General features: G+C 43.9%; 1 protein-coding gene across 1 annotated transcript in view; it reads left to right on the top strand.

Annotated features, from left to right (window-relative positions):
- The window catches only part of BST1 (bone marrow stromal cell antigen 1), a 31,332-nt gene extending 18,919 nt beyond the window's left edge, over positions 1 to 12,413 (top strand). Inside the window, exons 8-9 of the mRNA XM_030314173.1 lie at positions 527 to 586; positions 10,958 to 12,413. Coding sequence (XP_030170033.1) covers positions 527 to 586; positions 10,958 to 11,063 — 166 coding nt within the window. The 3' untranslated portion in view covers positions 11,064 to 12,413. The remainder of the gene's footprint in view (positions 1 to 526; positions 587 to 10,957) is intronic.
- Positions 12,414 to 12,822: the final 409 nt, after the last annotated feature.

Below are 12,822 nucleotides of genomic sequence, written 5' to 3'. Positions count from 1 at the left end.
CTTGGGCCAGTTACTCTGATCAGCTTTCTCACCTGTAAACTGGAGATGGTATTAATACCTGCTCTGTTTGGTCTTTGTGAGGATTAAATGGCAAAGTCTATATAGAAAATCTCATCGGGGCGCCTCGGTGGCTCAGTTGGTGAAGCGTGCGACATCGGCTCAGGTCATGATCTCGAGGTTCGTGAGTTCGAGCCCCGCGTCGGGCTCTGCGCTGACAGCTCAGATCCTGGAGCCTGCTTTGGATTCCGTGTCTCCCTGTCTCTCTGTTCCTCCCCTGTTCGCACTCTGTGTGTGCTATTTCTCTCTCAGCAATAAATAAAGAGTAAAACAATTAAAAAAAAAAATCCATCATCAAATTTCTTGGTATGTAGTAAGTGCCTAATAAATGCTAGCTAATGTTTTTAAAAACAAACAGTTTGTGTTTGGTGAGAGACTTTGTATCCCTGGTACTTTCCAGGCATACCGTATATGTTTGATGAGTGAGAGTCATTTAATCCCTTACATATTATTTCTTTTCATTCTGTAGACCAGTGAAGCTCTTAATGTGCGTGGACCACAGCACTCATCCTGACTGTGCCTTAAACTCGTAAGTAGCTGTCCTGCCCCGACCTCCTTGCCTCCCCAAGATAAGCGGGACTGTTTATAGACCACTGATGAATTGCAGTATGATTTTACACACGCGCCCTAGAACATGTGGCTGTGGAGGGAGTCCTGTGCTTCTGCACTGAGCGGCTCGGGCTCTCTGAGCGGCTAAGGTGGTGCAGGTTTGATGAACACCTGCCCAGGTGAGCTGAAGTCCATACCATCCGTTCTTCCATCTGTAAGGGGAAGAGTACTCTGGCTGCTGCACATTGTGCTGTGTGCGTCACATGGAATATTTTGTCCATTTTGGGGCGCCTGGGTGGCTCGGTCGGTTGAGCGTCCCACTTGGGCTCAGGTTGTGATCTCGCGGCCTGTGGGTTCGAGCCCCGCGTCAGGCTCTGTGCTGACAGCTCGGAGCCTGGAGCCGGCTTCGGGTTCTGTGTCTCCCTCTCCCTCTGGCCCTCCCCTGCTTGTGGTCTGTCTGTCTGTCTCTCTCTCTCAAAGATGAATAAGCGTTAAAAAACATTAAAAAAAAAGAATATTTTGTTCAGTTTCATAACTAGTCCATTAGAAAGAGAGAAACAGACAGGCAGACACAGAAAAAGAGAAGGACTGCTCACCATCCCCACAGAGCTCTTGTCTCCTTCATTTAGTAAGAGAACCCTCGCATTTCAGTTGGGCTCACGGCTGCCAAGAGCAGCGAGCGTGTTTCCTGGCTTCCCTTTGCGCTGCGGTGGGGCGATGGGCGCGACTCCACTTGAAAGGAAGGGACCTGTCTTCCCTGTGTGCGTTCCTGCCGCCCCGTGGATGGACCTGGGCCACGCGGTGGGGACCGTCCTCAGCTGGGCGCACAGAGCCGCACAATGGGGGAGGCTGGGCGCTCCCGACCGTGGAGCTGCCGTGTCCGCCCCGGACTGTTCCTGGGAGGGAAGTAACGAGCAGACCCACCATGACAGCATGTGACCCTGGAGCTGACCCCTCAGAGGAGGCATGCAGTTTTCTCATCCTCTCATGAAAGAGCAAGAATGTTCTATGATCCTGGGCCCTCACTTGCTTCACGTGGAAAGGACACCCACCGTCCCGTCCACGCTGCTCAAAGACCTTCAAGGTTCCTGTGACCCATCCAGACTTCTAGTCTGGCCTTCCGGGTCCTTCACACTCTTTCTACACACACCACCACCCAACTTCTCACGGGGAACTTTCCTGCCCACAGACCGCAGACAGTGAGCCTTTGGGCTGCGGTAAGAGCACTGCGCTTGGAGTCCCATAGCCTGAGGTGGGCGGTTTTCTCAGGCCCCAAATGAAAAATAATGGAAACCACCTCACAGGATTGTCGTGGAGATTGAAGAAAGCAACGGGTGTATTAGCCCCCCACCTCCTTTCTCGACAGGACACTGGAAAGACTCTTAAAGAGCCAGGCCTGGGCACAGGGCCCAGGTTCCTCAAGTTCAAGTAGGAAGGGCATCGGTCGGAATTCTTGTCTACAAGCATCACACATCAGCTCCAGGTAGTTCAGCAGAAATGGGACGTATTCAAAGATTTTAAGGCACCACACAGAATCTTCCTGTGAGAGCCGGGGAAGCGGGACCGGAGGCCAGGCCGAAGTCCGACCCAGAACTGCGGGAGGGGAGCCTGTGTGGGTACACACAGCTCAGAGAGTACCTGTGCTCACACCTGGGTGCTTCTACAGTCTCTGCCACTGCAGCCTCAGAGCGCTGGTGCCTTAGGCATCCTCATGGTTAGAACAGTTTACTTGTTAAGCTTATTTATTTTGAGAGAAAGAGAGAGTGTGAGTGGGGGAGGGGCAGAGAGAGAGGGAGAGGGAATCCCAGTGCACTCAGCAGAACCCAGTGTGGGGCTTGATCTCATGAACCATGAGATCACGTCCCGAGCCGAAATCAAGAGTTAGACGCTAGCCAAATGAGCCACCCAGGTGCCCCTAGACTAGACGTTGGGGGGCCCTGCTGTCTCAATCCACTGTGCTCCAATGGGGACAGCTGTTTGGCAGAGTTTGGTCATGTGTCTGTGCGCTAACTGCAGGGCAGGGTGCGAAAGTGAGTATCTGCTTTAAATCCAGCCTCGTGGCTTTAAATCTCACCTATATGCTGGTGCCTCCGGAATGAATGTCTCTAGTCTAGGTCCTGTACGGAACGCCATACTTGCATATTTAACAGTCTACTCAGTGTTTCCACTTGGATGGTCTAATAGGTATTTCAATCTCAACACATCCCAAACCGAACTGAGTTTACCTGCCCCGGTAGGCTGAATCATGGCGCCTAACGATACCCAGTTGTCATCCTTGGAATCTGTGACTGTCACCTTGTATGGCAAAGGGACTTTTCAGATGTGATTACGTCGAGGATCTTGAGATGGGGAGACTATCCTTGGTTATCCAGGTGGACCCTAAATAGAATCACAAGTGTCCTTATGAGGGGGAGGCAGAGGGAGATTCGATGCACAACACAAGCAGGCAGTGTGATCGTGGAAGCAGAGATTGGACTGGTGCACCTTATTTATTTATTTATTTATTTATTTATTTATTTATTGAGAGTGCAAGTGCGCAAGGGGCAGAGAGAGAGGAGAGAGAAGCGGGGCTCACCTGACGCGGGGCAGGGCTCCAGCTCACCCGATGCGGGCCTCGAACGCACAAACCGTGAGATCATGACCCGAGCTGAAGTCAGATGCTTAACTGACTGAGCCACCCAGGCGCCCCTGGAAGGGCGTACTTTAAAAGCAGAAAAGGGCAGGGGAACCGATTCTTCCTTCAGGAGGCTCTCCGGAACGAAGGAGCCCCACTGACACCTTGACTTTAGTGTGGTGAGACTGGTTTCTGACTTCCGGCCTTCAGAACTGTAAGAGAGTAAATGTGCGTTGTTTTAAGCCACTGATTGATTTGTTGCAGTGGCAACAGGAAACTAAGAGACCTCTAAACTTGGTCTACCCAGAGTCTTCCTGGTCTCAATTGATGGCAATGCCCAGCTTTCCCCAAATCCCCAAATGCCCGTTCCAGAAATCTTGGAGCTGTCTTTGATTCCTTCCCTTCTCTCGTGCTTTACCAGAAAATTCCACTGGTTCAACCTACAGATTGATGGAGTATGCAGTCACCTACCAGAACCAGCCTGGCCAGCAGCCAGCTAGATTACCTAGCGGGCCCTAATGAGCCTACTTGCTTCCACCTTGTCCCGTCCTTCGTGGCCTGTTTGAGGCCCAGCTGCCATTTTAATTGTTTATTAGGGAAACTTCCAGAAGTTCACAAAGTATAGAGTGTAGTTCTGTAACTATTCAGTCATGGGACTCGTTGGCTCACAACTCTGCAGTCACTCCCATATCGCTCAGAGTAAGAGCCAAACAGCCTGCTCTGGCCCAGTTCTCTCCAGCGTCTTACTCCCTTCTCCTTTCTGTGCCTCAGAGTGGCCTCCTGGAACATCCCAGGTGCATTCCTGCCCCAGGACCTTTACCTGCACTGTTCCCTCTGCCTGGAAGTCCTTCCCCTAGCTGTCAATGGGCTAACTCCCCTGCTGTATTAGCTTGTATCTCACCTCCAGGAAGTTATCCTGACCTCGGTATTTTAAATTACAGCCTGCACCATGGACTGGCTCTGTGAAACCCCTCCTGTGGCTCTATTTCTCTTTTTTATGATGTTTATCAGCTTCTGAGTTATTTGCTCATTAACTTTATTCTTTTTTTACACACTTTTTTCTTAAAGTTTACTTATTTTGAGAGGGAGAGAGAGAGCAAGAGAGAGCATGTGTGCATGCAAGTGGGGGAGAGGCAGAGAGAGAGAATCCCAGGCAGCCTCCACACTGTCAGTGCAAACTCACAAATGATGAGACCATGACCTGAGCTAAAGTTGAATGCTTAACCGTCTGAGCCACCCAGGTGCCTAAGTTTATTCTTTACTGCCTTTCTCCCACCTGTTAGCACATAAGCCCCAGAAGGACAGAGACTTTTACCTGTTTTGTTCACTGATGGATGTTTCCCAAGAGATTAGCATGGAGCCTGCAACCTGGTAGGCACTTAGGAGAGAGAGAGAGGGAGAGAGAAAGAGATTGGGGGGGAGAAAGAAAGAAAGAAAGAAAGAAGAGAGGGAGAAAGAAAGAAAAAAGAGAAAGGGAGAGACAAAGAGAAAGAAAGAAAAAAGAAAGAAAGAAAAGAGAGAGGGAGAAAGAAAAAAAGGGAGAGAGAAAGAAAGAAAGAAAAGAGGTCGCGACCCGCGAAAGTCACGAAATAATAACGCCTTGCCTAAACTAGCTCCCCCCCATCACCAAAACCCATCCCTCACCTCTCCCGCAAACTCCTAAACCCGACCGCAACCCCAGTTAAAAGAAGAAAGAAAGAAAGACGAAAGAAAGAAAGAAAGAAAGAAAGAAAGAAAGAAAGAAAGAAAGAAAGAAAAAAGACAGAAAGGGATTGGTTTCCTCTCTGTGGAAGCACCTGTTTCAGACAATGTCTCAATCTGGCCAGGTAGCCAAAAGGAATGACAGGTGTCCTAGGAAGTTGGAGACATGCCTGGTGGTAGCAAATGTGTAAGTTCCAGATTTCGATTGCAAGAAACAGAAACCGATGGTTCACTTAGGCGGAGAAAAGGGGAATAAGGTTGTGGGAGGATTTCGTGGCCTGGGCAACCCAGTTTGCTGGGGACTTCAAAAGGCCTGGCCGCGTAGGCTCCTTAGTGTTACAGTGTAACTCGGGTCTTTACGGTTTTACTCCCTGTTTCCTTAAGCAGACTGTCAACTTTATACAGATACAGATCACGTAAAGTTTCTTTTTGTAAAACCACTGGGCCCTCCACTGCCATTCCTGAAACAGGCAAGTGGTGCCACCCTGGCACCCCATGCCTCAGTTTACCTCCTCTGCTGCAGGATGTGCGGTTGGCTCTCCTTGCCTCTCCCAGGCCTTTCTGAGGACTTTGGGTGTGTCGGGCTTCCAGTGCGGCAGTCTGGGGTCATCATCTTGCCCCCTGATCACGTTCCTGGAAGGTGGGCAATTTGATCCCCATCAGTGATGCTGAGGGGGCTAAGTGATCTCTTAGAGTCATTCAGGACTGGCTAGAGCCACACCCAGAATGCAAGTTTGTGTGTCAAATCCTTGTTTTTCCCACCAAACCACACTGCCTCAAAATGTCCCTGTGGTTCACATCACAGCAGATAAGGAAGGATTTTTTAAAAAAAAATGTTTATTTATTTTTAAGAGAGAGAGTGAGGGGGAAGGGGCAGAGAGAGAGGGAGACAGGATCCAAAGTGAGCTCTGTGCTGAGAGCGGAGAGCCTGATGTGGGGCTTGAACTCTCAAAAGTATGAGATCATGACCTGAGCCGAAGTCAGACGCTTAACCAACTGAGCCACAGGCACGCCAGGAAGGGGCTTATAGTCCCTGATCTGTTCTTTACTTTGTTTGGGCATTCTTTCAGTGATTGTTGAATAGATTTATTTATGACAGTTCTTTCCCAGTTCCATTGAATGTCAAGAATAAAACCCTCTTGGCACTTGCACCCCCATGTTTATAGCAGCACTATCAATAATAGCCAAAGTATGGAAAGAGCCCAAATGTCCATCGGTGGGTGAATGGATAAAGAAGATGTGGTATATATGTAGAATGGAGTATTACTCGGCAATCAAAAAGAATGAAATCTTGCCATTTGCAACTACGTGGATGAAACTGGAGGGTATTATGCTAAGCGAAATTAGTCAGAGAAAGACAAATATATGACTTCACTCATATAAGGACTTTAAGGTACAAAACAGATGATCATAAGGGAAGGGAGGCAAAAATAATATAAAAACAGGGAGGGGGACAAAACATAAGAGACCCTTAAATATGGAGAACAAACAGAGGGTTACTGGAGGGGTGGGAGGGGGGAGGGGCCAAATGGGTAAGGGGCACTAAGGAATCTACTCCTGAAAACATTGTTGCACTAGATGCTAACTAACTTGGATGTAAATTAAAAAAATAAATAATAAAAAAAAACCCCAAACCCTCTTTCACTCGTTGCCAGATTTTCCTCCACTCTCATTGCCCTGGAAGGAATTTTACTGATCTCTTTTTTAAACAACTTCACTAAGAATATTGATGGATAATTTGCAAGAGATGATCCCCAAATGGCAAATACAGAGAATGAGTTCCTCCTTGTAGTAATAATGAGATATAATTTTTTTAATGTTTATTTGTTTTAAGAGAGCACAAGTCGGGGAGGGGTAGAGGGAGAAGGGCACAGAGGATCCTAAGTGGATTCTGTGCTAAGAGCAGTGAGCCCAATGTGGGGCTCCAACTCACGAACTGAATGGCAAGATTATGACCTGAGCTGAAGTTGGATACACAACTGACTGAGCCACCCAGGTGCCCCAAATGAGATACAGATTTCATGAGGTGCAATTTTCACCACAATGTCTTTGACATACAGTGGAAAAAAATATTTTAAAGATGTTATTAAATGCTTGATGCCATTATAAGTTTGTAAATTGCTTTGGGAGAAAAATTTGACAATATGTATCAGGCATTATAAAAATATTCATAATCTTTGACCTTAAGTCAGACCTTAGGGTACTTCTGGTACCCTCTTCTAAAGAAACGATTCAGAATGTGGGCACAACCTCTATGCTCAGAGATGTTCACCAAAGCATTCTTTATAATACTGAATCAGAGGTAGATATCCAATGAGAAGTGAATGGTTACATCAAAGGGTTACATTTACTGGAATAGAATGTAGACATTGTATGTAGATTATATCTCGGTAAAGCTGGGTGGGGGAAACATTGATAGGATAATCATACAGCAATATGGAGAAATTCTCATGAACAATTTCTCATGAAAAAATATGTAGAAAACAATCTTGTAGACTCCAGTATTGACCAAAAATTCAGCACAATGACAATACAGGATTGGTGAGGAAATGAGAAAACAGACATACTTATGTTATTGAAAAAGGACTCCTTGTATCAATCGAGGTCAAGGAGAAACATCAGAAGTCTCATCTTGGTCGGAATTCTCCAAAATGCATTGTCCCTCTTCCGCCCACACACCCTAGGACACAGAAGTGGGAAATCCAAGCTCAACTTGCTTTGGAATAGTGGAACAAAGGACTTTTAATCTACAAAGGTTTAGAACGGAATATATAGCTGTTAATATAAATCCAACTCATATTATTAATAGTTTTGTGGAAAGTTGGGGCGCCTGGGTGGCTAGGTTGGTTGAACATTCGACTACGGCTCAGGTCATGATCTCATGGTTCATGGGTTTGAGCCCCATGTCAGGGTCTGTGCTGACGGCTCAGAGCCTGGAGCTTGCTTCGGATTCTGTCTCCCTCTCTCTTTGCCCCTCCCTTCCTCGAGCTCTTTCTCTCTCCAAGATAAATCAACATTAAAAAAAATAGTTTTGTGGTAAGTTTAGGAAGAACTTGCATTTTTTGGTATTTAATTAAATTTGCAGCATTTTAGAGAATTTAGCATATAAAAATAGCCCTGTGATTCCAAATATGTATGTAACTATTAAATAACTGATTGTAGACTTGGGTTTTTTAATGTTGAAAGTTATAAGAGATTCTACTAAGTTTTTAGCCAAAATTGGAATGTTTAAGAGAATTAAGATGAAATTTTATACCTTTATTAGATTTACTAGAATCAAGTGTTTGAGAAGGTGTTGCTCATTTAAAGTCACTTGAAGTATTTAAAAAAATGTAACATTTAAAAAAGATAAGTTTAAAATAATTTAGTCTAAAATAACCTGAGTTAAAAATATTCAAGGAAATTTGATTAGGTATGAAATCCCCTTAAAACTTATTGTCAGAGGCACCTGGCTGGCTTAATCTGTAGAGCATGTGACTTTGGATGTTGGGATAGTGAGTTCAAGCCCCATGTTGGGCACAGAGATCACTTTTTATTTTTTAATTAATTAATTTATTAAAAAAATTTAATGATATTTTTGAGAGAGAGAGAGAGAGAGCATGAGCAAGGGAGGGGCAGAGAGAGAGGGAGACACAGAATCGGAAGCAGGCTCCAGGCTCTGAGCTGTCCACACAGAGCCTGATGCAGGGCTCGAACCCATGCACCATGAGATCGTAACCTGAGCCGAAGTCAGACGCCCAGCTGACTGAGCCACCCAGGCACCCCAAGATTACTTAAAAAAAAAGTTATTATCAGAGGTCCCTAGGTTTTTTTATTTTGTTTTAAAAGTAAGCTTTAGGCCCAATGTGAGGCTTGAACTCATGACCTCGACATCCAGAGTTGTGAACTGAGCCCATCAGGTGCCCCCCGCCTAGGTTTTTAAACAGAAAAATATGACTCGTAAGTCAACTAGAAAAATGTTTGGAGAAATAAGGTGTTTGAATTTATAAGCTTAATAGCTAGAATTAATTTTTAAAACCAAAGTAATTGCAAATAGTGTTTTTTCTTTGCATAAAAATTGCCCTCCAGCACAACCTCATGTGGACAGGAAAAGTTTAAGTTGTGACAAATCAGTGCCTAGAACATGAACCCAGTCGTGAAAAGCAAAGGAAAACTACGTGTTTCTGTGTGTGCGTGATAATGGATGTCAGTGATGAAACGGTCTAAGGAGAGGAGCTCCAAATTGCTACCAGTGGTTACTTCTAGAAAGGGCAGTGAGAACTGAAAAAGGGCGGAGACTCTTATGACTATGTTTAGTTCTGTAATACTTTATTTTCCTAAAAGAATAAAGATAAGTATACCCTTGGATTCGTTAATTATTGTAAAGAAAAAAAAAATAATTTTGACTAAATCAAGTCTGAAACGTTAACTGAATCAGAAGTGCAATTATAGGAAATGTCCAGCAGGAGGAGCCCTAGTACAAACTTGTGTCTGCTTGAGGTTCCTTTATTCCATTTTTATTTGTTTTTTATTTGCGTGTAGTTGACACACAATGTTACATTAGTTTCAGGTGTACAATATAGTGGTTAGACAGGCTTATACATTATGCTATGCTCATCCCAAGTATAACTACCATCTGTTAGCATATGACACTATTACGGTATCATTAAATTCTCTATGCTTTTCTTCCTTCCTTCCTTCCTTCCTTCCTTCCTTCCTTCCTTCCTTTCTGTGACTTATTCATTCCATAACTGGAAGTCTGTATCTTCCACTCCCCTTCATCCATTTTGCCCATTCTCCCACTCTCCTCCCCTCTGGCAACCATCAGTTTGTTCTCTGTATTTCCAGGTCTGATTCTACTTTTTGTTTGTTTATTCATTTGTTTTTTTTTTCTTTTAGATTTACATATAACTGAATCATATGGTATTTGTCTTTCATAGTCTGAATTATTTCACTTAGCATAATACCCTCTAGGTCCATCTATGTTGTTGCAAATGCTAAAAATTGCATCCTTTTTTGTGGCTGTGTAATAGTCCTGTGAGTGTCTGCATGAGCACGTGTGTGTGTGTGTGTGTGTGTGTGTGTGTGTGTGTGTGTGAATACCACGTCTCCCTTATCCATTCATCCATCAATAGGTTGCTTCCATATTTTGCTATTATAAATAATGCTGCAATAAACATTAGTGAATGAGGGGTGACCAGCACTCAGATGGAGTCCCAAACCATGGGATAAATTTCCAAGCCAACATTCGATGGTTTCACGATTTAAACAGATGTATCTTTGAATTGGTTTTTAAAAATTCAGTAATTTCTGTTTTAAAAAATCCAGTCAGTGGTCAGACTCTATTTGCTATGACAAGTCCATGTTTCGTTTATGTATTTATTTTTGAGAGAGAGAGAGAAAGAGAGCGAGCAAGGGAGGGGCAGAAAGAGAGGGATAGAGAGTCCCAAGCAGGCTCTGTGTAGAGCTCGACGCAGGGCTCAAACCCACGAACTGTGACATCATGACCTGAACTGAAGACGGATGCTCAACCAGCTGAGCCACTCAGGAGCCCCGACCAGAGTCCATTTTTTTTGGCCGGGTCCTCTCTTGGTGTCTTTAAGTCAAGATAGGTTTTTCCACGCCAGTTAAACTCTGACAATGTAATGTCCATCAGTAGGGAAGTTGGCTAGGTTTATGGTATATCCATACAGTAAGAATTCATCCATGAGGAAGAATGAATTAACTCATACGTACAATATGAAAGTATGTCCAAAATATGATGTTAGGGGAAAAAAATTACAGGTTGCATTTGTACTCAGATGAAAGGGTGTGTGAAGGTGTGTGTGGGAACATGTGTAATGTATGCATACGTGTTACGTTCCTGGGAAGACAGTTCAAACCGTCAGCAATGATTCTCTGTGGAAAGCAAGAATGGGGGAGTCGAAGGCACTTTTACTCGTCACTTGTTAACTTTCTGCACTATTTCAATTTTTTTTGCAGCATGCATGTATATTTTTGACAGTAGGCGTTGCACACCAATACTGAAATTTTCTCTCTTTCCTTTTTAATTTGCAGAGCAGTAACCTCCACTCGAAGAGAAGCCCCACCCCTCTGTGCAGAACATGGTGCCAGCCTCTTCATTCCTTTCTTAGTGGTTCTGGCTTCAGTTATTCAACTGTGACTGGAAGCCCAGCTGTGCTGCCCTACCATCCCCCGCCCTGAAACCCGCCCTTGCACATTCCTCCGTCTTGTTCTGTGCATACCAGGTGGTTCCACTGTCTAAAGAAGCTTCCTTCTGGGAAAAAATGTTAATGTTTTCAATGATACACAAGCTCGGGATTTCAGAGACAAGAAATTAGTCTAGTTATACTTAGCAGGTTAAAATTGCTGCATTAGAATGAAAGCAAGTTATTAGTTTCTTGTGTCATATTGTATAAAGCATTGAGACCCAGACTATTGTTACATAATAAAATATTTTTAGAAAATTCTAGTAGAATTAGATTTTCTATTTTTTCTGAATTTTCCTATATCCCCTGTGGGGCACACTGCTTGCTTATTGATAGCTTAAGATATATATACACTCTATAAATGTATATATATTTGACGTGCAAAGATTTATGAATAAAGGTGTTCACTTAATGGTTATGTATAATGGGGGGGGAGAAACTCATAATGTCCAATAATGGGGAACTGTTTTCATATGGTTTGGTATATCTGTAGGTTAGAATCGCGTTCAACTGGTAAAAGTCATGTTTACCAATCCAAATGTCCTTCAGCTGGTGAACGGATGGGCTCACTGTGGTACATCTATACAATACTCAGCAACACTCTCTATATAGTCAGAAAGAAAATGTTACATGAGTAACACTCAGATGTGCTAATACAAGAAGCCAGACCAATAAGCGACATACTGTATTATTCTACTTATATGACATTCTGGAAAAGGTAACACTGTAGGAATGGAGAATAGATCAGTGGTAGCAAAGGGTTAGGACTAGGGGGAGGGGGTAACTACAAAGGGGTAGTGTGAGGGAATTTTGGGGGAGAAACTGTTCTGTATCTTGATTGTGGTAGTGAATCTATGTCTTTGTCAACACTTAGAACCGTATATCAAAAAGAGTAAATTTAAATTTCACTGTGTGTAACTGAAATGTTTTCAAAGAACATTTAATGATATAGAAAAATGTCAACAAGAAGTACAAGAAGTGAGATATAAAACCTTCTAAAATATAATACAAATTTAGCAAATTCTATTACGATATGCATATTGTAAACAAATGAAAGAAACAGTAATAAACTCAAAGGCAGAGCAATTATCTCTGGGTGGTGGTCTTATCAGTGATTCCTATTTTTGACTTTGGCATTTTCGTGTTTTTCGGATGTTCTCTAATGAGTATGTGTTACTTTTATAATCAGAAAGGGAGAAATCCACACACATATACACACACGCACATATCATACGTGTGTGGTACTTTGTCTTGACACAAAACATTTCCAGAAGACAAAAATAAAACCAAAAGCTTGTCACAGACACTTCTCTGTTCTCCTTATTCCTTTTCTTACCTAAAGCATGTGTGGGGGTTTCAGACATGAGAACTCCCTGATTCTGATGCCCCGGTTCCCAGAAACAGGCAGCGGGAGCTCTTTCACTTCCTGCAGGGCCTGTAAATCTCTGTAAGGGGGAGAAAAAGATTGTCCAAGGGCGGTAGAGCTGTTCCTCAAATGTGTAACCCTGAGCACAGGGCTCTTTCTCTCTTACCCCAGTGCCCCTCATCTCTAGGTGAGGCCTCCCTGGCAGTGTCTCTCCTCAGTTTTTGTGGACGCTTGACCAAATAGTCCCTATACAGTTGGAAAACTGAACAGCCTCATGATCACTGTGTATAACATAGACACACATAACAACCCCATGAATAGCTAAAGAGCATCTCAGACTCCCCTGG

The sequence above is a fragment of the Lynx canadensis genome, chromosome B1 (assembly GCF_007474595.2).
Source record: "Lynx canadensis isolate LIC74 chromosome B1, mLynCan4.pri.v2, whole genome shotgun sequence".
Lineage (NCBI taxonomy): Eukaryota > Metazoa > Chordata > Mammalia > Carnivora > Felidae > Lynx > Lynx canadensis.
The sequence above is the reverse complement of the archived record's forward strand: the minus strand, read 5'-3'. Positions and strand labels throughout refer to the sequence as shown.